At 32.9% G+C, this 24904-nt stretch overlaps 1 protein-coding gene across 9 annotated transcripts in view; it reads right to left on the bottom strand.

Moving 5' to 3' along the window:
- The window catches only part of LOC123525056 (collagen alpha-3(IX) chain-like), a 247922-nt gene that overhangs the window by 18531 nt on the left and 204487 nt on the right, over window positions 1–24904 (bottom strand). For 7 of the 9 annotated variants that reach the window (XM_045303754.2, XM_053538217.1, XM_045303751.2 and 4 more), the window contains 25 exons: window positions 21840–21902; window positions 18959–19015; window positions 17176–17293; window positions 15708–15930; window positions 14353–14571; window positions 13467–13535; window positions 12522–12545; window positions 10303–10395; window positions 9689–9796; window positions 9273–9326; window positions 8752–8805; window positions 8196–8249; window positions 7572–7634; window positions 7243–7302; window positions 6944–6988; window positions 5129–5182; window positions 4747–4809; window positions 3830–3874; window positions 3486–3539; window positions 2779–2823; window positions 2230–2283; window positions 1887–1940; window positions 1648–1683; window positions 1281–1343; window positions 711–794 (listed from right to left, as the gene is read on the bottom strand). In XM_045303754.2, the coding sequence (XP_045159689.2) occupies window positions 711–794; window positions 1281–1343; window positions 1648–1683; window positions 1887–1940; window positions 2230–2283; window positions 2779–2823; window positions 3486–3539; window positions 3830–3874; window positions 4747–4809; window positions 5129–5182; window positions 6944–6988; window positions 7243–7302; window positions 7572–7634; window positions 8196–8249; window positions 8752–8805; window positions 9273–9326; window positions 9689–9796; window positions 10303–10395; window positions 12522–12545; window positions 13467–13535; window positions 14353–14571; window positions 15708–15930; window positions 17176–17293; window positions 18959–19015; window positions 21840–21897 (1851 nt within the window). In that variant the 5' untranslated portion in view covers window positions 21898–21902. The remainder of the gene's footprint in view (window positions 1–710; window positions 795–1280; window positions 1344–1647; window positions 1684–1886; window positions 1941–2229; window positions 2284–2778; window positions 2824–3485; window positions 3540–3829; window positions 3875–4746; window positions 4810–5128; window positions 5183–6943; window positions 6989–7242; window positions 7303–7571; window positions 7635–8195; window positions 8250–8751; window positions 8806–9272; window positions 9327–9688; window positions 9797–10302; window positions 10396–12521; window positions 12546–13466; window positions 13536–14352; window positions 14572–15707; window positions 15931–17175; window positions 17294–18958; window positions 19016–21839; window positions 21903–24904) is intronic. The other 2 variants (XM_053538221.1, XM_053538220.1) reach the window with 2 other exon arrangements.

Here is a 24904-nt window from a genome sequence, read left to right as displayed (position 1 = left end):
AAAAGATAAAATATCGTATAGATGAAAGATAACTCTTTAGCGGGTAGATATGGAAGTAACGGAATGCAGTTCACTTTAGATATTAATTTCTTTTTTTTTTCATTTGCAATTGAGATATGCTGTAAGACAGAATCTTTCAAACCAAATACTACTCCATTTAATTACTCACGGGGTATAAACTGTAAACAAAAGTAAAAATGCCGAGGAAGCTAGCAAGTGAATTTTTCTACGTGATTTTTGCGGCACATTCTTTTATATTTAGTTTTTGTTGCGAAAGCGTGGAAACTAAATAAACACTTACCCAGTTGCCCTAAGAATGCTTCTGCGTGCATGTTTAAAGATAAATGACAAAATTAACTTATTTCAATAATACAAAAAAAATAAAACAAACATGTTCCGTACATAAATAGAGTGTTGTTCAACACGCTTCCAATAAAAGCAACCGTTAGAATGACAAGAACAAGAGTTAGATAGAACACACACTTGTACAAGTACTTTGCTTGTAAAATAATGTCTAACGTGTCAAGTGTTAATTAGTATTATAAAGCGCTTCAATATAAACAAGAAAAACGTAACTGAATGAAATATAAACTAATCTTGTGCAGCGCCAGAAAAAAAGACAATAAGATAATTTCCGTATATAATAGGCTATATGTTTGAAAGGGGTGTATATAGTCTGTTTTCATGCAAGAATTACAATGGAGTAGTACTCGGAACTGTTGTTTGTATTCTTCAAGTACCGAAGCTTCCAAATCCCTCAGCGTTTGAATCTCCCCTGGGGGTCCCGGTAGACCCTGCAAAATAACAGAAATAAAATTACATGCTTATGGCACTAGTGACAAAATTTGAACATTTGTTTCTCTATATCAACACAGGATATATAAAGATTAGATTAAAATTTATATAACTGTCTCAATGTCAGTCTGTGCAATGCGTCTATTTTCCAGATATGTTTATTTATCATTATTTCAGTTACTAACAAAAATATTTATATTTTTGCTATTTTATTAATGCTAGACCTAATGATGCATTCCTAAACACCTATGACTACACCATTACACATTGGTTTTGTGTTTGCAATATTAATATTTCTGTTCTAGTGTTAATAATGCAATGTGAATATATCATTTCTTCTGATAATACTACTAGCATAATGACCTATTTGTGCTCTTTCTCCTCTGAATGAAAATAATTGTGTACGGGTTTGAATTGTAACTTGTTAAGATATTTATTGTTAGATGCATATTGCTTAGACCCTGAAAACAATAGTCAATACTCACCCTTTCTCCTCGTTCTCCTTTCTCCCCATTCTCCCCGTGTATGCCGGGGGCACCGTCAGCACCCTACAATATATAGTGTGGGTAATGTAGACACATAATTCATACCGTACAATATAGAGGTACAATGGAATGCTGCATTATACTACGAAAAATTCTTTGTGCCAACAGTACTTTTGCTCAGCTGTCATATTAATTTTAGTTTTGGTGGTTAAACCACACTGTGAATGGTACATATAAAACAAGAAATTCATTTGCAGTTGCTTGGTACGCAAGTATTTGAAGAATTATCCTTTAACAATAATAATGAAATTGAACCTCAAAGCGTACAACTATAAACATACATGACCGAAAATTTAATTTTAATTACCGGAAGTCCTTGCAACCCCATTGCGCCTTGATCACCCTGCAATAGAACAACACGATGATTAAAAACAAAGATACATGTTTAATGATACTGATGATTGTATAAAATATATAAAACATTTTAATATTACATGTTAAAATGACTTACAAACCATTTATTTGAGACTTTTTCGTAGGTTTATATCTTATTATCTTTCGTACGTATATCTTCTAATAATTTATAAACATTTAGTAGGAACATACACGTTCTCCTTTAATTCCAGCTTGTCCCTCAGGACCCCTTTCTCCTGGTCGGCCCTAAAATGAATAATTATTCAATTAGTTGAGGTATGGGGAGGAAAATATCTTCATATAAGAAAAGAAAAAAAAATGTTTGTATTCGCATAATCGTTGCGTAACCGGTCCTTGTATTACATTTTTTGTCATTTTTTGTCTCGTTAGGAAAAAATCAGTATTTTCGTTATTAAAATAACTAATGTTTGCCTACAATACTGCATTTGTAAAATGTTTAACTTATTTACTTTTTAACTAGAACAAATATCTACATACATTTGAAATCTAGTTTTTTATGTGAGTTTATATTTACCGGTATTCCATCAGCGCCATCTCTCCCTGGAGTTCCTCTTTCTCCCGTCAGTCCCTAAAACAACAGGATTTAATTATGGAAAACAAGCGAAAATCAATACATTTGTAAATAGATGAAGCGAATAATAAATGGTAAGGGAACAGAACAGATTTTTATTAAGACTTATACATAAAGTATATCGTCTAAACACATCTGTAAACATTTTTTAACATGTCAAGTGTATATACATGGTAATAGTGTAACATACAAATGAAAAGTAAAGTCATATTATAGAGGAAATATGAAAATGTAAATGTTCATACTTATGATAATAATATATAACATGGTAACAGAGGATGAACATATCAAGTAGGATTGTTTAAAGTAGCATTACGAATACATATTGATTCCTTGACATAAATGCATAGCTTTATCAACTCAAATTTATTAACAGAGTTTAAAAGTTACAGATGGGTGAATATAAGAATTTTTGTCTAATAACAGTATAACATGGGCATAAGGGAAGTAACACAAAAGAGTTAGTAAACTAATATATAAAGAGTTACTTACCCGTTCTCCTGGCTGGCCCGGCTCTCCTGGAATACCTGGTTCTCCCTGTATCATGAAATAGAAGGAATCATTGTGATTAATAGACAGCGAAATAAGCAAGGATTGCAAAAACATGAAATACACTAGAGTTTTATCTTTTATTGTTATTTATCCTGTCACTTGCAGTATTTTCGACCCGATATCAGGGTGCCGTATATCTTTCTTGATATACCGTCAGTTGACACGTGACCAGTGGTATACGGTCAGTTGATCATGTGACCTTATTATCGATATTGATGTCCTAAGAAATTTTGCATTGAAACCATCACCATTGTGTTGGAAATGTCCGAACTAAGAAAATGAGTGGTCAAATAATGAGTTTTTATTCAAAAACAAAGAAGTTATTGCGATTTTGTCGGTGATTACGTCATTATATAAGTGACGTCATTACGAATATGACGTCGTTAAAACGGTTGTAGCACACTTATTTTTGTAAAATAAATTGCCAAATATCGGAAAATGAAGTAATGACAAGATAAATAGAATAATAGGTTAGTGCCTAAGATGGAGAAAGTTTATCTGGCTCGGCTCCGGACATTATCAGGTTCGCCTTTGGCTCACCCGATAACCTCCTCCACCTCGCCAGATAAACTTTCTCATCTACGGCACTAACCTATTATTCTCTATAAACTTTCACGTAATAGAACAAAACAATAAAAAATACACACGGATACTCCTGGAGGACCTTGTAATCCCTGAGCGCCTTGTGGACCTTGTGGTCCCTGAAATGAATTCATGATAGATTTTATATAAATATAAATGTGAACACATAAACCTGTTATATAATTATTAAGCTACACTAGTCGTCAAGAAATGGAATATTATCAATTCAGCTGATTTTAGCTTTTTTATTCATCATATATACCCGAAGAGTCAAACAAAATCTGATAAAGAAATACGTCTTCTGTTTTTTCAAAGAAATGCCATAAAAGTACAATCCGAATTTAAGAGTTATGATACTTTTGAATAACAACTGAAATATGTTTAATAAAAAGAATAAATTACAACTTACAGGAATTTGCTGAACTTCTTCTTGAATTTCGTTAGAGACGACAGCCTGCAGGTGGAATTATGTAAAGGTATATCTAATAAAAAGCTCATAATTATGCTTCCCTTTTTAACCTACATTTAGACTGTTCATAACATCTGAAAATGGTTTGCTCGTAATTACGTCATTCAAAATATACATTATCAATGTTTGAACAAGAAATATTGTACATTACTTAAAACAATGTTTTAAAGTGGCATTATGCGCACCTTACTGCATAATTATCGTGTGTGTTTTGGTGAATGTTTTATAAAAGCATTTAAATATGTTAAATTAATGATAATGCCGAATGAATATTTGAAGTTGATGCTATAGAAATAAAGAAATCGGACTAATGAAATAAAAGTTCTTTTCTTCAATCTCCTACGCAGTGATCCCCCTTACCTATAGGTGGAGATTTCTGAAGTTGAAGGGAAGCAACTCCTGCGTGCAGTTAGACTTTTCTTAAAACGACTGCCCCAGTCAGAATAAGAAAGTCATAGTTGGAAAGTTAGTTCGTACTGGTAACAGGAAGAGTTTGGTATACTGGGTTAAAAGCTATAATTTCCTCCAACCTTTTTACATACATATATTGCAGCTGGGTTTTTTACTTGAAAAATGCGCATAATTCCACTTTAATGCATGACTTATAATTCAAGATCATGAAAATGTATTGGTAGACACCAGTGGAGGTAGACCTATATGAACCTACATCTTAACTCCATAGATCAGGCAAGTTAACTGTATTGAATAATCTCCAAACATTTAACAAAAATAAATAACTTAAACTAATTCAATAAATAAAACGAACTTTGATAGTATAGGTCCTGTTCAACGAAAACATTTTAACATAAATGAGTAATGAATAAGCTTGTTCTTTATGGCGATTCTATAATGTTTACCTGTGGTCCAGGTGGACCAGGAGGTCCCTGAATACCTTGAATACCTTGACTACCATCACGACCCTGAAAATGAAACTTAAAATGAGGCAAAGAAAGAAAGAAAGAAAAGTTCAAAGCTTGAATAAATGTATAAACTTATATAGTCTTTGAATTGTGTTAAAACTATTCCATTTTAACGGTTTATTAGTTTTTGAACATTTTCATCGAGGAAAATTTGCATCTTCCGGCTAAATAACACGAAAAAATGCCAATTTATTTGATATACGTCAGTAACATTTCTACATTGTTAATTCATTCTATGTCTTAGACAACAGAACTAAAATAAATGTTATAAAATGTGCCTGATTAGCAACAAAAACAATATGTAGTATTTGTAAATTACCGGAGTGCCAGGAAGACCTCTGTCTCCCCTTTGACCAGGATCTCCCCTCTCACCCTGAAATATTAAATAGATTTACAAATAGTCATAAATTCGGGATCTCCTTCTTCACCCTGAAATATTAATTATTTTTGCCAATAGTCTTAAAATCAAAGATTTTATACAAGGCAGCTGACTTTTTCACGAATATAATTACATCACCTTCAGTTACTAACTCTAAAGAAAAGTCATTTTGTTGTTGATTTATTTTTACGAAAGAAAGGTATCGTATAAGAACTAAGATAATATAATAAATAAAAAGATTAGTGTTACAATAAATCAAACATTATCTATTCACTGCATCAAACAATTTTAAAAGAAGAAAGAAATAATTCAAAGCAGCAGTTTCGTTCTAATATTGATAGAATTACTAAACATCTTTTGCCTGAATATTTCGTTTAAAGTTTCGTATTTCCTTTATGTTAAATGACAACAAGTTTCACTATTATAACAGTAATGGCGTTTTGTTGTCACCATGTGAGTGAAAATATTTTTAAACCATATCAAAATCGTATTGGTAATAAAAATGTTATTTATTTGCCAACTTGATACCCCTAAAATAGACGGAGGACTTACACCTGATCAACTTCTGTTGTATATACTTCAAACTTTCCCTAGGTTTTATATGAACTAAACAAATAACCGCGTAGGTCTAAGACATTTCAATGTCTTTTAAAATAACTGCCGTAAGCTAAATACTAATCTAAATTAGCAATTAATTACTCTTCAAAGTAAGCGGCGAGTTACGTTCTAGGAGATCAAACTGCAAGAGAGGTCAATGGCCATGAATACCCTGAAGCTCAAAATATTTGACATCGCTGTAAGTATACTTTTGTCATCAACTATAGACAAAAATATCAAATATCTTGCAGATGTTCAATGTGAAAAATGATACCGATGGGATGAATTTTTAAAATTCATCACATTTCACTAATACCGTAATATCACTGCGAAACTGTCCGAATTAAAGTTCATGGTCGTTTTAGCGAAACAGTCAAGTCAGAATATCTACTCGATCATTTCAGTTTCTCACCACTTTTATGGACAGAAGCTAACTCTTTGATATCATGCCGAAAATCATTATACGGACTCATCATAATTCTTGAATGAAAACAATAAAAGTTTATTTTAAATCACCTCTACATTTGGCTGATTTTAAAAAGAGTTTCTTCTTAAACATCAGTCTTGCCTTTTATTTTAAGTCACTGTATCAATAGAATTAAGTATAAAACACAATGTGCAATATGTGTCCCTCATTATTTCTGCAAATTAATCAAAATAAACATTGTCTCAAAATATCAAAGTGAAAATGAAAAGTTCTCTTCTTAACGAAATAATGGTAAATATAGAAACAGAGGTAAAAGACTCGTGTCCGTTGAATTGGCAACAAAGAGATCAAAGTTACACAAAAGGTGAAACATTTTAAAGAGTTAATGACTGTGTTGAAGATAATGGTGTAAGATAGAAGAGTGATAAAGACTTGATGAAAGATTATAAAGGTGGCGGTTAATATGTGGAATGAAACGCCACACCGTTAAAAATATTTATTTACGTGCGTCCCCTTTCATGAAACGTAACCTGTAATTATCTGACTTTTGCTTAATCATTATTTTCGCATGGTAGGACATTGTCTAGAGTTAAATGAACAAAGTCTGAGCAAAATATATAACACACTTGTAGAGTTAGAAGATAACTAGCGAGCAGAAAAGTAGGTAATTGATAGATAGGTACCATTAATGTCATAATAGACATTGTTAATTTTGTTAACAAATGACAAACCTTTTCGCCAGGAATTCCATCTTGACCATTTTGTCCAGGATTGCCCTGTAAATCATGTAGATTATCAGTATTTATTTCAATTATTTCATTGAACAACATGACAAATACAATGTTGTTTTTTTTGGTTTTCATCTGATATATTTTGTTGAATACCGACATACATTCATTTGTCGACTATAAAATTAAGGAAAATCCGGAAATATACATTTATGTTTATCATGTTTGATACAAGAGATATATCAAATCAAAAAAAAAAAAAAAAAATAATAAGTATTAATTGAGCAACACAAAATAATTACGTCATATCCTGATGTTCCTGGTTCACCAACGGGACCGCGTGGCCCGGGAGGTCCCATAACCTGAAACAAAATTAAACACAATAATAGCTAAAACTAGTATTTGATGTCTTAGCTGAGAGGTGACATTTTATGGTTGGTTACTATTATTGCTATTACTATTATCTGATCACGTTCACGTACTGATCACGTCTTTACCGATTACAACATATAATACAGGCAGTTGCTTTTTTCATGAAGAAAAACAAATGAAATCTTCTTTAGCTTGGGTTTGCTTTCTTATAGTGCGTTCAAAGATGGTGTCAAAACTGTGCCATTGTTTATTAACTTACACTTTCCCCAGGTATGCCGGGCTCTCCACGTTCCCCTGGTCTACCAGCTTCTCCTCTCGTTCCCTAGGTAAAAACAAAATATTCAGAATAACACAAACCTCACAATCTTTTATCAAAAATATGCAACTGAACGAACATGCGAACGGACAGGGCGGAACATAACAGTAACAAATATCTATATGGTTCTACTTGAAGTGCAGAGGTTACACTCCTAGTTTATAGTTACAACTATGTTTTCAACGGTATTTACACTTTGATCTCTTGCTTACGATGATTACCAAAGGGCTCTAAAATTATCAGATCTTACTCGAAACAAGTTAATGAGTTATTAACTGATTCTACTATACTCACTTGTTGCGCATTTTACCACACTACAGGTTGTAACAATAAGATCAGACGAACATTCTATATATTACGATATTTACTAATACTAAAAATATGTTGGCGTTAGCCATAAAGAAGGGCAAAATATTGCTCGACGACATGGTTACTCAAAAAAGAAACAATGTCTTAAGTTTCAGAAACTTGCTGAACCAATTTATTTAGTAGGCCTATTTCACATGTCTACATTTTAGAGTGTTTTACTTTCTTCCCGACCTCAAGTGTATAAATACTAGGACTTACCCTCTTTCCTGGAACTCCTTCTTCTCCTGGAATACCAGGCTCTCCTGGAAGACCCTGTAATAAAACGCAAAACGTATTTTAACAAAAACAATCTACATAACCTCAAAGTTTCTTAAATTTTTATCTAAAAGAAGTATGGACATGTGCTTTCATTTTATATCATCTGTTTTGAGGGTTTGGTGGGTGCCCGAGGAGCCCGTGTACCAAGATAGATAGATCCTGTATCAGGAAAATATATAATAAACATGCGTAAACGCTTTTCTAGCATACATAATCGAGTAGTAATATCATGGCGATAAACGTTATTTTTCTTTTAATTTTGTTACAAAGCCTTTGTACCCTTACAATTCGTCTTAAATACGGGCATAAATAAACACTGCACTGAATCAGAGGATTAGGTTTTTCAGGTCTTTTGTAGAGTTTTCGTCTTGCAATTAAAGTGTTGTCAAACATACTTTCAGCTATGAAGAAAATAAGTGATATTTTGACCGGTTTCTAGATTATCACTGGTATTAATTTTCAGGCGAAAACATTAAATACTGATGAGATTGCTTACCCTTTTTCCTGGAACTCCATCAATACCTGGTAACCCATCCTCACCTTGGAAACCCTTGGAATAGATAGGCAATAGTTGAAGCATTTAAAAACAATAAATATATTTAACGATATCCGACTGTTGATTGTTTAGAATATAGTATAATAATAATAATCATAAAAATAACATATTTGGCTGCAGCCAGTCTAGCATATGGTCCTCTTAAAAAGTATAAGCAAAGTTAGGCTTTATTGATACATGACTTTGATTTTGTGTATGAATCGTAGACATTTAATGATTAAACTGTTTAAAATAATAGCATGTGCCGTCATTTGACTGATGCAAGTGTCAAATGTTTGTTTTATTTAAAGTTGGTTTACAAGTGACCATCCACTTATATGACATATGAGATTTCTAACCTGGGCAAATCATTTACATGATTGAATTGGAACTATTTTAAGCACTTGACTGTATTGTTTTGTTCATATCTATAATCTTTGTAGCATTTACACCCTGGCGACATGTCCAAATGTTCTATTTACCCTTTCTCCGGGCGCCCCTGGCAATCCTGGTTGTCCAGGCTGACCTGGTGTCCCCTGCAAAGAAAAACAGTGCTATACAGGATTTCTGCAATGCCAGTATTTATGGATAGGTGATTAAGAAAGATTTAGCTCACAACTGATGTTAAAGTTAAACATAAAATATTTAAATTATATGACATGCATGTAGTAGCTCCTCATGTGAAAAGACATAAATTTATGTATAGGATATTAAAAGGATCTGAAACCTATGTATATTGGACTATTGTCTAACGTAGAACCCACTGGTACTGAAAACATTTGTAAGAATTAAGTTGCATATTCGCGACCTACATATACATTGGCCTGTGTTTCACATCTCACTTCATATACACCGTATTTTATACGCAAATAAGAAACGGTGAAATTTAATTACTTACATCTCTCCCGCTTTTTCCAGGAGCTCCAGGTTTACCGGGTACACCGGCTTGTCCATCAACTCCGGGTATTCCAGGAGTCCCTTCTGGTCCTTGCGGGCCCGCGGGTCCCTAAAATACAAGTTTTAATACGTGCAGCATTATTTATTATATAAATGTGACATGTTTCCTATAAATTTACATAATGTTTCTCAATACATAGGTAATACAAATTTAAAACGTAAATTATACTTTGTCAATAAAACAAATGTAGCTTCTGTGTTCTTTATATGTATCTAAAATTATCAAAACCTCTAAAGAAGTGGTTTCAAAGATGTTTTAGGGTCGTTTTCAAATATTGTTTTAATTATAAAACTGCTGGCAGCTTCTTCACATGACTTAGAGAAGGAGGACTCAGACATCAGGATTACATGAGACATAATGTATTTATCAAATCGTCACAGAGAATACACAACTCGCTCAGGAATCAAACCTACGACTCTGCAACTCTCCCTACTGAGTTGAACGGGCCAGCTTAAATTCCTTAGTATTATCATATTTTTACAGCAAAAGACCTTATCTAGTTTCTTAAAGTAACTTAGTACGATAGCGTTTAAAGCGTAAATGGTTTCTCTTACAAATTCTCCTTTAGGTCCAGCTGGTCCAGCTGGACACGTTACTGAGGAGCATGCACTTTCATCAGGCTGGTCCCCACGTCGGCGACTTGTAACCTGTAATGTAATGAACGTTAATTATCACCGCTTTTTTAATTTCTATGCATACAGTGTAATAGGCTTAGAATGAGAAGTTTGTCACTGAGGAAAATGCAAGAGAAATCAGTATTTTATCAGAAACTGGTTTGACTGTAAAACACATTTATCATCATAGAACATTTGCAAAAATCATATCACGAAGAGGCCCTACTTTATATCAACATGATGCGGGCATGTGCACAGTTATTTTTTAAATATTCATTTTGAATATTTGTTTTTCATACTGAAACTGTTTGAACAGAAAACAAACAAAAATGAATAACAAAAGTGCGTACTTTCGCCGCGTTTAGTGTTATTGAAGTTTTAAACGATGAAGTAATGATTTATGTATGCAGGGAAACAGGTTAAATTGAAAAGGGAACATGCTGACCAAAAACTGAATAAGCATGCATGTGTACTTTTCAGAACATTTGGCAAGCTGATGACGTCTATATAACAGTAAAATGTTGGTATCGCACCTTAATCGAAGGTCTTACCAGGGGAGTAACTGTATACAAGCGGAGCCAGGAAAGAAATTCATCAATATTTTTCATTTTGAATTATCTCTAATCTATAATCAGGATTGGAGGCAAGAACGATATGCCATGCCAGGAAAGATGTTTATTTGTTAAAAAAGAATATTTCATGTATCAAAGCATAATTCGGCGGAAAAAATAGGCCACAGTTTGTTGGAGTGAATGGTGCACGAGTTTAAAAACGTTAAGGTGATAAATACATTGAGACAGGAGAAACATTACATTCAAGCCTTTGATTGAGGATGGCCTTAAAACTTTCCGGACACACATAATGTTGACATAGGCAAATGGTCTACATGTTCAAGCAAGAGGCCACGATGAACTATATCGCTCAACTGACTCAAATAGATATGTACTGCTAAGTGTTAAGTTGAAGGTTTTTATATATTATACATGAAAGGCGATCTTAAACATTCCTTGTGGTAACAGTTTGCGACATATAATCATATTTGCATTATCAAATCTTGTTCTGTACAAGTCAACATAAAACAAGTGACCCCCACCCGCCCCCTCTCCCTTTCTGGTAATTTAGGACAACTACGAAATGTCTATGCTCAGGGCATTACGGTTTTCGACCAGAAGATGTTTTAAGTTTTTCCGTTATATGTAAAATTTACGAAAAAAAGGTGAAACCCTGAACGGGAGCAAGTTTTGACCTGATTACTAAACAGTGATACATACCAAATATCTAACATTTTAAAAGTTTTTTCCTATATAATTCTATATATGTCATCCCAAAAGCGGGCCTGATATTGACACGAGGTGCATGGTTTGAACAAAGTAGGTAGAGGAGCATTAGACAAAACTACATACAAAAAACTCGGGTGTTGGCCTTGCGGTTTTTGATAAGAAAGTTTTCCGTTGCCATGACAAGGAATAAAGTTTAGTGAATCATTTTGAAAGAAGATCATTCAAGATGCATCCAGTTCAAGTTTCATCAGTTTCCATCAAATGGTTTCAGAGGACAGTTCGTTTGAGGAAGATTTCGGACGGCCGACTGAAGGACGTACGACGTACGACGGACGGTTCGTGATTACAACTGAAAGGTCAGATTTCTGACGTTTTATATAGTTACGAAAAATCAAAGAAAGAAGTGTAAACTGCGCAAAGAAAAATGAGAGAACACCTTTTATTCAAAAATGTTTAAAACCTCTAAAAACACCTAACGAATATGATGAGACGCCGACCAACGTTCTTTCATTTTTTTCTAGTTCAAACAATCTACATAAGGAAAGGAACGTATTAATTGGTCAAACTTAACTGAACTAAAACCTCTTTCAAAAAGCAGGGTCACTAAAAGTACGTTTTAACGTATGTCAAAAGGCTAAAAAATAACAACAACAAAACTAATGCTATGTATCAACAAATGGCCATCATAAATATTCAAGAAGGATCTATACAAAAAATTAGTGCTTGTCTACTTGTATAGATTAAGCAATATTTTGTGTTTTACGAAGTCTGAAATATATATAGATATATATTTAGGATGGCCATTCAGTAGTATCATGTAGATAAAGGTCAGAAGAAAAACTACTTTGAACTTTAAAAGAAATGATAACTCTCAAATACCTGTTTGTCTTTGACTGGGTTTTCCTATTGTTTTAATGTAGGAAAGTTTATTCTTAAAAAGATTTGAATGGTTTTGTACGAGACAAAAGAAAATTGTGCGAACTTTCAATAGAAATATCAAAACATATAAACACTAAATGATATAAGGCGAAACCAGAGTATAAGGTTAATAATTTATCATTCAATTTAGCTTTCTTATTCTAACAGGACGTTTGCTAGGTGCTCGGGGCGTAAAGGGTGTTGCACACTACGTACTACATAACCTTTCACTAATGGCTAACTCAAACTTACTTTGCTAAGCTTCAAACATGTTTTTTTTTGCTTTTAAGTTTCAGCAGATGATTTTTTAAACTGTCATAAAGTGCCATATGACCTATGTAATTTGAAATCCTCCAAGATCAATTAATTCACATTTCGTTTAATAAAAATAACTCTTATAGTAAATGAAAAAATATTTTTCAAGATCTGAATAAATGGGAACACAGGCTCAACTCCTCGTAATAATCGAATCTGTGAATATATCAAAGCACAAGTTTACCGTCTTCTCTATGCACTTATCTAAATTCTTAAAAAAGATTGTTATTTTAAGTGATTTGTTATATATCTCTTACAAGTGAATTATAAGCAATAGATAAAAAGAAGTGTATATATTTTTCATGTTTTACAATCGAAGAAATAGGTCTTCATTACAACATCTCATTAAATGTATTCTATTGTATACGAAATATTGTTAAAATACAATAAAAAATGCAATTTCGTAAGACTTCAAAAGATTTTTATCATTTAGTAGAAAATAACGTCTATAATTCGATGATATATTTGATACTAAAAGTCCTTGCGGTGAAGGTAGATCCATTTCTTTGTGATTTCGAAATGAGTACTACAAATATAGACTGTGAAATACGCACTATGAGAGTAGATATAAAGTTATTGATTTAATTTTACCTGTTTGATTTCGTCGCAGTTTCTTTTCATATTTGGATTACAATGGAACAACATCCACGATATCTTCATCTGCGAACATGGAAAATACAATATGTTATATTCACTGATATTCGCTTTTGTCATTTTAAGTCAAAAGATAGAACATAATTTTTACCAAACCATGCACTGTGAAAAAAAACACGCATGTACTTCATGTCGCCACTGTTTTAATGGCAGAAAAAGTGAACGACTAACAGATATTAAAGAAAAGATATCTTTAACAAAATAGCTTATAAACTAAGTAGTCGAAAACAATAATCGGCATGTTTTTAATAACACAAACAAAAGCTATAAGATTTTATTGGAAGTAAAATGATGTAAAAGGAACTGTTTTGAACTTCAGAATAGATGTACTACTCTTTCAAGTAATATGCTGATACGGTACAAAACAATAATTCAAAATTTTCCTGATTGCAATACAAGTCATTTTGTACTTTTTTAGAAAGTGTTGTTTTCAACATCACGGACAATGATTACATTTTCTTGGAAATAAAATGATAGCAACGGACGGTGTTGAATTTTCGACTTGAGAAGATGCATTATGAAAATAGAAAAAATGGAAACTCCACAGGTCGCTCAACACAACATAAACGAAAATATTGCAGGCTCGGCCCGATTGAGCCTGTTCATGGACGGTAGTGGAAATGCATGCTACCGTCCACGCCCTCTAGCCCCGGGTTGAGCAGAACTAAACAGTCTTATAAATACCAGTATTTACTGTCGTCAGAGAAATACTACTCTTACAAATGACTGTATCAATATTCATAAAACAATGAACAACTTTAACAAAGGACAATTTCCCCAGTTGTATTACAAGTCATTTCCCATGTATGTTTATAAGTCATACTCTATGCGATTTTCCATTAATTTCTCTTGCTATTGACGTATATCCACTTGGATCGACGTATTCCTCCCTCGTCCGATTAAGCGTTTGTTTGTCTGTCCATTTACAATCTACATTAATGGTGGCGACATCTACGCTCTCCATGAATCCTTCATTGTTAAGACGCTCTGTTCGGACCAGACTCAGATAAAGCTTGTGCCAAGTTGATTTAGTCATTAGTGCCTTCAAAGAAATATTTGTAATAATCACAATAGTAGATAATATATTCAAAGCATATGTTACAAATTATGATTTGCTTAAAACACAACTTAAGATAAAGATCATTCGATTTTATGAGACATATATGACTTGTATACATACTTTTATTAAAGTTCAGTTCAAATACATCAGACACGTCAACTACCGGCTTTAAATTGTTTTGTTTTCACTTTCCGGGTGCTATGATCGTTTGCAGAAACCTCAGATATAATTTTAAAGCTTTTAAATTGACCAGTTTATCTTAACGTCAGGTTTATTGCATTATTTGTTTATATGCAGAAATCCTATCAAGAAATTTAAGTACGATCGGACAATAAACGTATCAAATCCGTACAGTGTCTGATAAAAACACTGTTTAGATGAAGTTGAGAAACAACATGTTTTGAAAAATCACTACTGTAATATTCTTTTTTCTGCACATATTTATTGTTCAAAAAATGTATTACAATCAAAAATGTCTAATACCGCTGCTAACCCTACATCTATAGGTTTTAAATGAAAAATAATGAACAGGTACACAATTACAAATCCAATTAAACACTAGTTTTGACAAAAAAGATGTACACCAATCTTTTCATTCGACATAACATGTTTTAGGCTCTTAAAACGTATCGTTAGTTGTCCGACTATTATCTGTACTTAACTTTGTCGGGATACTAGTCGCAAATGCCAAATTTCTATTACATATTAGATTAGACCGAGTATTTATGGGATATCTAGCTGTATCTTCTTAATGTTCCAGACATATTTTTATAACAAATCATCAAAATTAATGATCATATGAATAGTTATTAATAGACAGCTTTGAAAATATCTCTTTCAAGGTTTTATATCCTCAAAATAGAAGCACTGAACTGCAATATAAAATCGCACATGCTGTAAAGCTCTTTGTTGTATAAGCGTGTATTTTACTGTGTAGGCGTGCATCATGATACAGCACATGTTATATCTTCACCTTACTATGTGTTTGCTTTTGAATTTATTTTACAGATTCCTTTAGTAATTTTAAAATTTGTTAATATACAAATGTTGCCATTACAGATCGTTAAGAAAAAAAAAACAACAACAATATTTTCATTAAATGATGTCTCATATAGTACCTGTTTGGTTACTTTTTTATCAAATGTAACACTTTTTTCTTCCCTGTCCTGATTTTTGTACACCAATGAGAGCTCGTTTGCACGTCCATTTAAAAGTAAAGCTAAATGGGACTTTCCTTGACTATCACTGATGTTAAATAAACTCCATACTTGTCTGCGCTGATTGTTTTGGTAAATTGTTACAAAAACGAAATTTCTAGGAAGTTCATCGGCAAAAAGATTCCTGAAAAAGAAAAAGAGGTAGGTTTTTATGCGGCTGTCGTTACAGATATCTCAGTACTTGGACTTAAAACTGTTATTTTTGTTGATCAAGGAGCAAATTCATTGTATCCGTATAATAGAGTCTGCTTTAGCCGGTGCCTATGGCGTGAGGTGTGGTGCATATTTCATTACCTCTCATGAACAGACTTAATTAATCTGAGTCTGCTTTTATTTTTGCTTGGACGTAAAATATGCTTCAAAATGATCTTCTAATATTGTACATGATCCGTTAATCTAGTCATATACGATGTTCACCGGCTTTGGTGATGGGGGTTACCTAGATCCCAGTCCGATCTATATTAGAAACATTGATAGACACCTAGATAAAAATAACCACTTCCCGCAGAGCAGGCCTCTTTAGAAAAATGCAGATTAACATCGGTAACGATGTACCAATGAAATTAACGTCGTCAAATGTATTTAACACTAAAAGACTATCTTTTGACTCGTTTGTTCGATAATGTAAATGAGATTTTGGCATAACCACCATTAATCTAAGTAGCTCTAAACTCTAAAACAAAAACTGACTACTTATGTTCCAATTATATTACGCATCAGTCTACAAATAATGATAGTTGTAAAATATTTAATTATTTTGATGAAAGAAATCACGAAAACTTGAGGTTATCAAATATTTTTGACGAGATATGAAGCACCTTTTCACAACTAGATTCCAGATTTCTTTTCGTATCGTGGTTTGGCAAAGAAATAATATAAAGGTGAAAGGTGTTGTATTAAATTTTAACATGAAAAAGAAGAGGTCTGTGATATAATTTCACGAAAGTGTAACATGTGTCTGCTTAATATTATATTACTGCTAATAAGACTTATATGTGAAACAGTAAATCATGAAAAACTCGATTTGACGTCACTGTTAGCGTATATTATTAATTATATATATTTATTATTTCATATTAGGATGTAAAGTGTGTACTGAACATAGTTAATTTTACGAATGGTATCTTAATGGTATATAAGCATACATAGCAATATATACAAACAACTTCTAAAATGAAACATATGAGGTTGTTTTACTACAAACAACCAAAAACAAGTAGATAAACATTTCTGCTCAGTCGAATGCACTACTTTTTGTAATAAAGTGACAAATTTACCAGTCACAAATAGAAAAAAGCACATTGGGTGCAGAAATATATTTGAGACTATGATCACGCAAGAGAAGTATTTTCTTTTTAAAAAATCATACCAATTCCTTTCGTCTTTAAGGATTTGCTTTTTCGTTATGCTATAAGCGGTTCCATATTGCCCATAGCTGCTCTCTTTCTTCAATTTTTGAACGTTGAATTTTGTCAGGAAATCAAATTCTGCAAAATCCATAAGGAACAAATAGATATTTGGAGTATGTAGAAAAGCAAGCATGCTGTAAGAACAAGGTGACGCTAAATTGGAAATATGTTTTTTTTCCTTATGTTGTTGAAATATACCTTCGTCCGGAGTTTCTTGTTTTATGTGGCAAAATGTAGAGATCGCATGTTTCAAATCTGGTAAATTTTACTTAATTGCTACACCAATTTGCTCCGTTATTTGTTGTGTAATCCGGTATGATCCAATGGCGCAGTGTTGAACCCACTTAAGTTGTAGCGTTTGGCAGCAGTATACAATACCTCATTTATCTGAATACAGCAGGTCTTGATATTGCAAAAACTAATTCATCATACATTACAAGGCTAATGAATCTTCCAATTCAATTAATGCAACTCTTTTTGAAATAAGGCAGTTATTTATCTTGTCCCAGCAAACAACCAACCTACTGTTTTTGCACGAATCAACGACTGCGATTTCAGAAATGTTTTTCAGCGAAATTACACTGGTTTTCATTGTAATAAACGCTAACAAGTGTTTACGCATTTTGCTAAAGTACATAGCAACATTCCAAGATTCCAAACCCTGTCTGGAGACATTGGCAATACGTTTAATCATAATACCCATACTCACGACGTATCATTAGCGAAAAAAGTTCATGTCTGCAAACGCAATTGAGAAAATAATTGGAACTACTTACAAAAATGTTTTCTCAGCAAATTGAATTCTCGCCGAAATCTGATAATGGCTACCAAGGTCTTTAACACTCAACGTAGATGTTAAGTACTTTTCTTGTTCGTGGTAGGTAAAATCATTAAATTATTACCATTTTGTGAATCTATTTTACCTCGAGTCTTAATATTTTAATATATTGTTGAAAACATTTTTAAAACAAATAACATGTTGATTTTATTTAACATCACAAGCAAGCAAAATTACAGAAAAATATAAAAAGGAATTGAAATATCCAAACATTATTGCTGCAGAAACAGACAAAAGTATCCACTAAAGTATCGATTCGCATCAACAGCTGAACTTGAAAATTATTTAAGAAGTTATTGAATGAGTTTTACGTGCATCAATACTTTCTTTGGATAATTGAAAATTAATACATTTCTTGCAAATTCTAAAGCACTGATGCTGTAGTGTTCAGACATTGTTCATATTCCTCCTTAAACCACCAATGGTCAAAGAATAATTTTCAGAAATGTTCTGAGCCACAGTTTGATATAACAAATCTGTATTGCACTAAAAATTCATTATCTGAAACATAAATCACCCCTGAGCCACAGGCTGAAACAAAAAGTCCGTACTGCAAAGAAAATTTATTATTTGTAACTAAATGGTCAAACCGCCTTAGTTCAAAAGGGTAAGCGTAGATCTATGGACCACAAGGTGGTAATTTCAACCCCCCGGGTTATACGTATGTTCTCCGTTGCGAATGCTAAAGGACAGTGTGTCTACCACCGTTGAATCATATGGGAAAGTTGACAGTTACTTGCGGATAACATGTTAGAACTGGTACAGAATCCAGTAACACTGGTGAGATTAACAGCACGCCGTAACATAACTAAAATACTGTTGAAAAACGGCGCTAAACCTAAAACAACAAACAAACTGATATATTAAAGAATTTAAATCAAATTGCCTCCCTTTAATTTTCTTACCTTTGACATCATAACTTTGACTATCCAAGCCGCCCTCCGGACATACAAATTTTCCCTCTGAAAAGAAACCTTTCAACATTGTGAAAATATGCATTATTTCAAAACGTAATCAATTTTGTAAACTTCAGAAAAAGATCATGTTTTGTAATTTCTGAGATGTGTATTACGGTAGTGTGCAAAAGAACACACTGCATCACCTCTTATTACATTCTCATTGCAGAATCACTTGAAAAAGATTGATTCGATAAGGCGTGCGTGCGTATTTTGGATTGCTTTAAAGATGTTTAAAATGCTTTTGACCTTGAACAGGTGCAATACACCGGGAAATCAATGATAACCACGTGAAATAGTTCATTGTCGCTCTATGTTGAAAAAAGATATTACAGAATATTTATGATTCTGCATTTTAAACAATCATCCGCCTTTGAGTCCAATAAATTAAACTGTTCGTTCGGCAAATTAAACAAAGTGTACACTTTGTGTAAATCAAGTGTGAAACTTTATAATCAGAAAGCATTCCTGCGATGAATAAGTTGCTTCGCCGGCGAAATAACCATGAACATATGTGCACTGGTGTATACAGTAATGTGCATAATCAAGATGTCTCTTTACACTTTGATACCACAGATATTTTATAAAAACTGAACGATACATTCTCGTATGAGAATACACTAATTGTGACATAATTAAAGCATAATTAGTGCATATTAGCAATGATTTGATCTTAAGATTCTCAGTGCAGAGCAATAGTTTTGTTAAACCGTGACTAACTTTGAAGATAATGTGCAGATTTCATAAATGATACTTTACATGCTTTCAAAGGTTCATTTAGGAACTAAAGATAAAAGACAATTAAGTTCATGCTCGCTTGGCATGTTTTAATTATAATGATAGATCAGTACTGCAGTACAAAGCAATTTTAATGGTCTACATACCTAGCAATGCGGATGAGATAAGCAAAAAAGAATCTTAAATAACCTGCACCATGGGAAAGGAACTCGAAATAACGACCGAGTATTTTAAACATTTAGTAATGATCATTTAAGAATTTAATTTGAAACTCGAAGAATCAATACATAGTCAATGATCTGACTTTATATATATATATATATATATATATTGCTTAACAAAAAAATAGCAAATATTTGGAATAACAGTTCGTTATTTTCATTATGATGTTCTTAATCTTAAAATGTATTAATCATTTTGTACGAAATATTACCAAATGTCGTTAAGGAAAATAGATAAATGATTTCTTTATATATGACATGAGTTCATTGTTTCACAATTCTGAGAGAGAGAGAGAGAGAGAGAGAGAGTTTAACTTTCCTCCAAATCATCTTAAAATGCTGTTGTTGTTTAAAATTAGGGCGTATTTTACATATGGATATGCATATTGCATGACAAATGTGACAGTGTTCATCAAAGTATGTTTGTAATGAATTGTCTTTTCTGTTGTCACATTTGGAAAATGAATATGATAATTTTGACGTTGACCTTGCACAAACAGTCTTCTTCGGTTTATTTCAATGGACCGGTACAGACTGTTTCATGTATTTAAGAAAAGGCGACGTGTCAGAAATTCCTTCAAATTTTGTGTCGGCTGAGGTATGTTGGAAGTTATTTAGCATACAGTGATTGTCGTTTTAATTGTCTATCAGGGTGGCACGAGTACTTGACATCGTGGTTTACGAGATATTGATAGGTCTTAATTTGAACAGAAAACTGATAGCTCTTTCGCTTGACCACCCAAATTCTGTATAATACTGATAGACCGTGGTTATCTTGCTTATCTAAAAACTTCACTTACAACGGTTGTTTGAATAGGAAGACAAAAGAAATCAATAAACGATAACATCTCATTTGACTTAACAAACTAAGCAGAACAAAGACAATTTCAGAATAAAATACGTGCTTGACAAACAGACTTCAAAAACTGATAGAAATTGGACAGTTTTACATGATTTATGTAATTCTTTTTTAGGAATTTCGACAGCCAAATTTGGTTGTTAAAGCAGTTTCGCTTTGTAGTATTAAAGGTTCAGCGTGTTTAATTGTGTTGACCTAGAAATTGATCCCTTTGAATACAGTTCTAATTGGTCCCCTCTATTACAGATTAGGTCAACAAAGTTCGATGCCATGGAGTTTTTTTTTCAATGATATGTTAATATGTATGAAAATCACTGCTAAAATGAGCAGTTACATTAAATTATAGCATGTATGCTTCATATGGTTTATCAACATTATCAACATTACTTAGACTTCCTTTAACTTTTTCCAATGCCTAGCTTACAGCTCTATGATGACGGTGCAATTATATATTGTAACATTTTAATCATTATCAGCAACAGAGTTGCGGCAAGCAATCTGGCATGATATCAAACATAAAATATGAACAGGTTTTCAGCAGTAACTCATAAATCATTTTATCTGTAGTCATGAAAGTAGATCTGATCCTAAAATGGAATTGGGACTTTTGTCCGCCTAAATTGTAAGCTCGATAAAAAATGCCTATATCCCACGAAAAAGATTTTTACCCCGTTAAAAGGATTGTTCGTTGTATGGTATAGATGTTCGTAAGGTTTGTGCACAGAACAATGTTCATCGTATTTCTTGTTCCCTCACATAAAAAATAAACAACCCATAGGCAGCGTTATAAACGTCACGTATGCTTTTGACATATCTCTCAAAAACTTCAAAGGAATAAGAAAAATGTTAAATGTTTCAGATAATCAAACCAAAGGGACATTTGAGACTGATGTCTACAACTTATGTTGCTAAAACAGATATTTATGAAGCTGATATATTAAGCAGACAATCCGAGCTATAAACATAAAATAGTGCAAATGAAATAAATAGGCTAAATATAGGAAGTACTTACGAGATATGACGGAAGGTACTATACACACAAGTACAACGCCGCATATAAACAGCAACATGTTGTCTGAAAATAAAGCATTGATAGAATAATAAAACGAATATTGTGGTTTTTATTTACCTCAATCAAATTAGCATTTGTGTAATAAAAAGTTGGTGGTTAAGCTCAAAGTTGGTATGCGTACATGCATATATTTTTCAAACATCTGCTTGAAATCGGATGATTTTCGGGGTCTGTTTATTTTTGCTAATTTACTTAACTAGTTAGTCGGCCTCTAGCTTCATGTAAAGGCTCGTTTCCCACACTTGCAACATAATTAAGAAGTAATGACCTAATCATAAACGACAGACTCGAGGCTGATAATAGGCCTCTGGATGATCCTATTTTATTGGCGCCAAAACGAGACAAAATGAGTTTTAAATCTTTAATGATATACAAAGATAAGGAATGAATTTTTGCATCATCATCACAGCCTAACTATGCTTAAAAGCTTCAGTAAAGCTTAGGTATGCACAGGCTGAATTGATATAAAATCCATTTTACATCCGTTATGACACTGGCACTATTATTACTGTACTTATGATTGGTACGGTTTGATCTGTTCTAAATACATACGTTTTGTATTATGCAGTATTTTGTTCATTGATGTGTTTGCTGTATATTGCAATATTGTTTATAAACAAGAGTTAAAGAGAAGTTTCAAAACATCCGGACTTAAAAATGGCTAATGTACTTAATTACAATTTCATATCTTAGTACCGGGGTTTAAATGCTACAATATCATAAAAAGTAGGACAATGGTTTGAAGTATTCATGGAATAATCTTTCAGTATAAAATACCTAAATAACTGACATGTATTAACATTTTTACTGGTAAATCAAGTATTGATTTCATAATACCAAATGAGTTGCTACCTGCTTTCTGGATATACCAAAATTAATTGATAAAACACATTGCATGGTTTTGTAGTGTTATAATGCAAATTGTTTGTGTAAGGAAATGCCATCATAGAAATGCAAATAACACACTCGAATATAATTTATTGTTATTACTGACAAAATGTAAATTGCTGATGGGGAATGAAATTACAGTAGTTTTGTTATTGCTTGTTAGTATTGCCAAATGACAGACAAAACAAGAGGACCATGATGGTCCTGAATCGCTCACCTTCCCACATGACCCAGTTTTGAGTATGACAGCGTTTTTTCTATAATTTGACATAATGACCTAGTTTTTGAGCTCATGTGACCCAGTTTTGAACTTGACCTAGATATTATCAAGATTAAAATTCTGACCAATTTTCATGAAGATCCATTGAAAAATATGGTCTCTAGAGAGGTCACAAGGTTTTTCTATTATTTGACCTATTGACCTAGTTTTCGAAGGTACGTGACCCTGTTTTGAACTTTACCTATCAAGGTGAACATTCTCACTAATTTTCATGAAGATCTCATGAAAAATATGGCCTCTAGAGAGGTCACAACGTTTTTCTATTTTTATACCTACTGGCCTAGTTTTTGACCGCACGTGACCCAGTTTCGAAACTGACCTAGATATCATTAAGGTGAACATTCAATTAATTTTCATGAAGATCCATTGAAAAATATGGCCTCTAGAGAGGTCAAAAGATTTTAATAATTTTAGACCTACTGACCTAGTTTTTGACCGCAGTTGACCCTGTTTCAAACTTGACCTAGATATCATCAAGATGAACATTCAGACCAAATTTCATACAGATCCCATGAAAAGTATGGCCTCTAGAGAGATCACAAGGCTTTTTTTTATTATTTGACCTACTGACCGAGTTTTGTATGGCACGTGACCCAGTTTCAAATATGACCTAGATATCATCAAGGTGAACATTCTGACTAATTTTTATGGAGATCCATTCACAAGTATGGCCTCTAGAGAGGTCACAAGGCTTTTTCTATTTTTAGATCTACTGACCTAGTTTTTGATCGCACATGATCCTGTTTCAAACTTGACCTAGATATCATCAAGATGAACATTCAGACCAATTTTCATACAGATCCCATGAAAAATATGGCCTATAGAGAGGTCAAAAGGTTTTTCTATTATTTGACCTACTGACCTAGTTTTTAAAGGCACATGACCCACTTTTAAATTTATTCTAGATATCATCAAGATGAACATTCAGACCAACTTTCATAAAGATCCCATGAAAAACATGGCCTCTAGAGAGGTCACAAGGTTTTTTTATTATTTGACCTACTGATCTAGTTTTTGATGGAACGTGACCCACTTTCGAACTTAACCTAAATATCATCAAGATAAACATTCTGACCAATTTTCACGAAGATCTTTTGAAATATATGGCCTCTAGAGAGGTCAAAAGGTTTTTCTATTTTTAGACCTACTGGCCTAGTTTTTGACCGCACGTAGCCCAGTTTCGAAACTGACCTAGATATCATTAAGGTGAACATTCAATTAATTTTCATGAAGATCCATTGAAAAATATGGCCTCTAGAGAGTCAAAGATTTTATTATTTTAGACCTAATGACCTAGTTTTTGACCGCAGTTGACCCTGTTTCAAACTTGATCCTAGATATCATCAAGATGAACATTCTAGACCAATTTTTCATACAGATCCATGAAAAGTATGGCCTCTAGAGAGATCACAAGGTTTTTTTTATTATTTGACCTACTGACCGAGTTTTGTAGGCACGTGACCCAGTTTCAATTTGACCTAGATATCATCAAGGTGAACATTCTGACTAATTTTTATGGAGATCCATTTAAATGTATGGCCTCTAGAGAGGTCACAAGGCTTTTTCTATTTTTAGACTACTGACCTAGTTTTTGATACGCACATGATCCTGTTTCAAACTTGACCTAGATATCATCAAGATGAACATTCATGACCAATTTCATAAGATCCCATGAAAAATTGGCCTAAGAGAGGTCACAAAAGGTTTTTTATATTTGACCTACGGGACCAGTTTAAGCACTGCCCACTTTTAATTTGATATATCAAGAGAAATTCGACAATTAAGATCCGAAAATGCTTAGAGGTCACAGTTTTTTATTTGACTAGATGTTTGATGA

This window comes from Mercenaria mercenaria, chromosome 3 (assembly GCF_021730395.1).
Source record: "Mercenaria mercenaria strain notata chromosome 3, MADL_Memer_1, whole genome shotgun sequence".
Classification (NCBI taxonomy): domain Eukaryota; kingdom Metazoa; phylum Mollusca; class Bivalvia; order Venerida; family Veneridae; genus Mercenaria; species Mercenaria mercenaria.
Note: the sequence above shows the minus strand (reverse complement) of the source record. Positions and strands in the feature narration are given on the sequence as shown.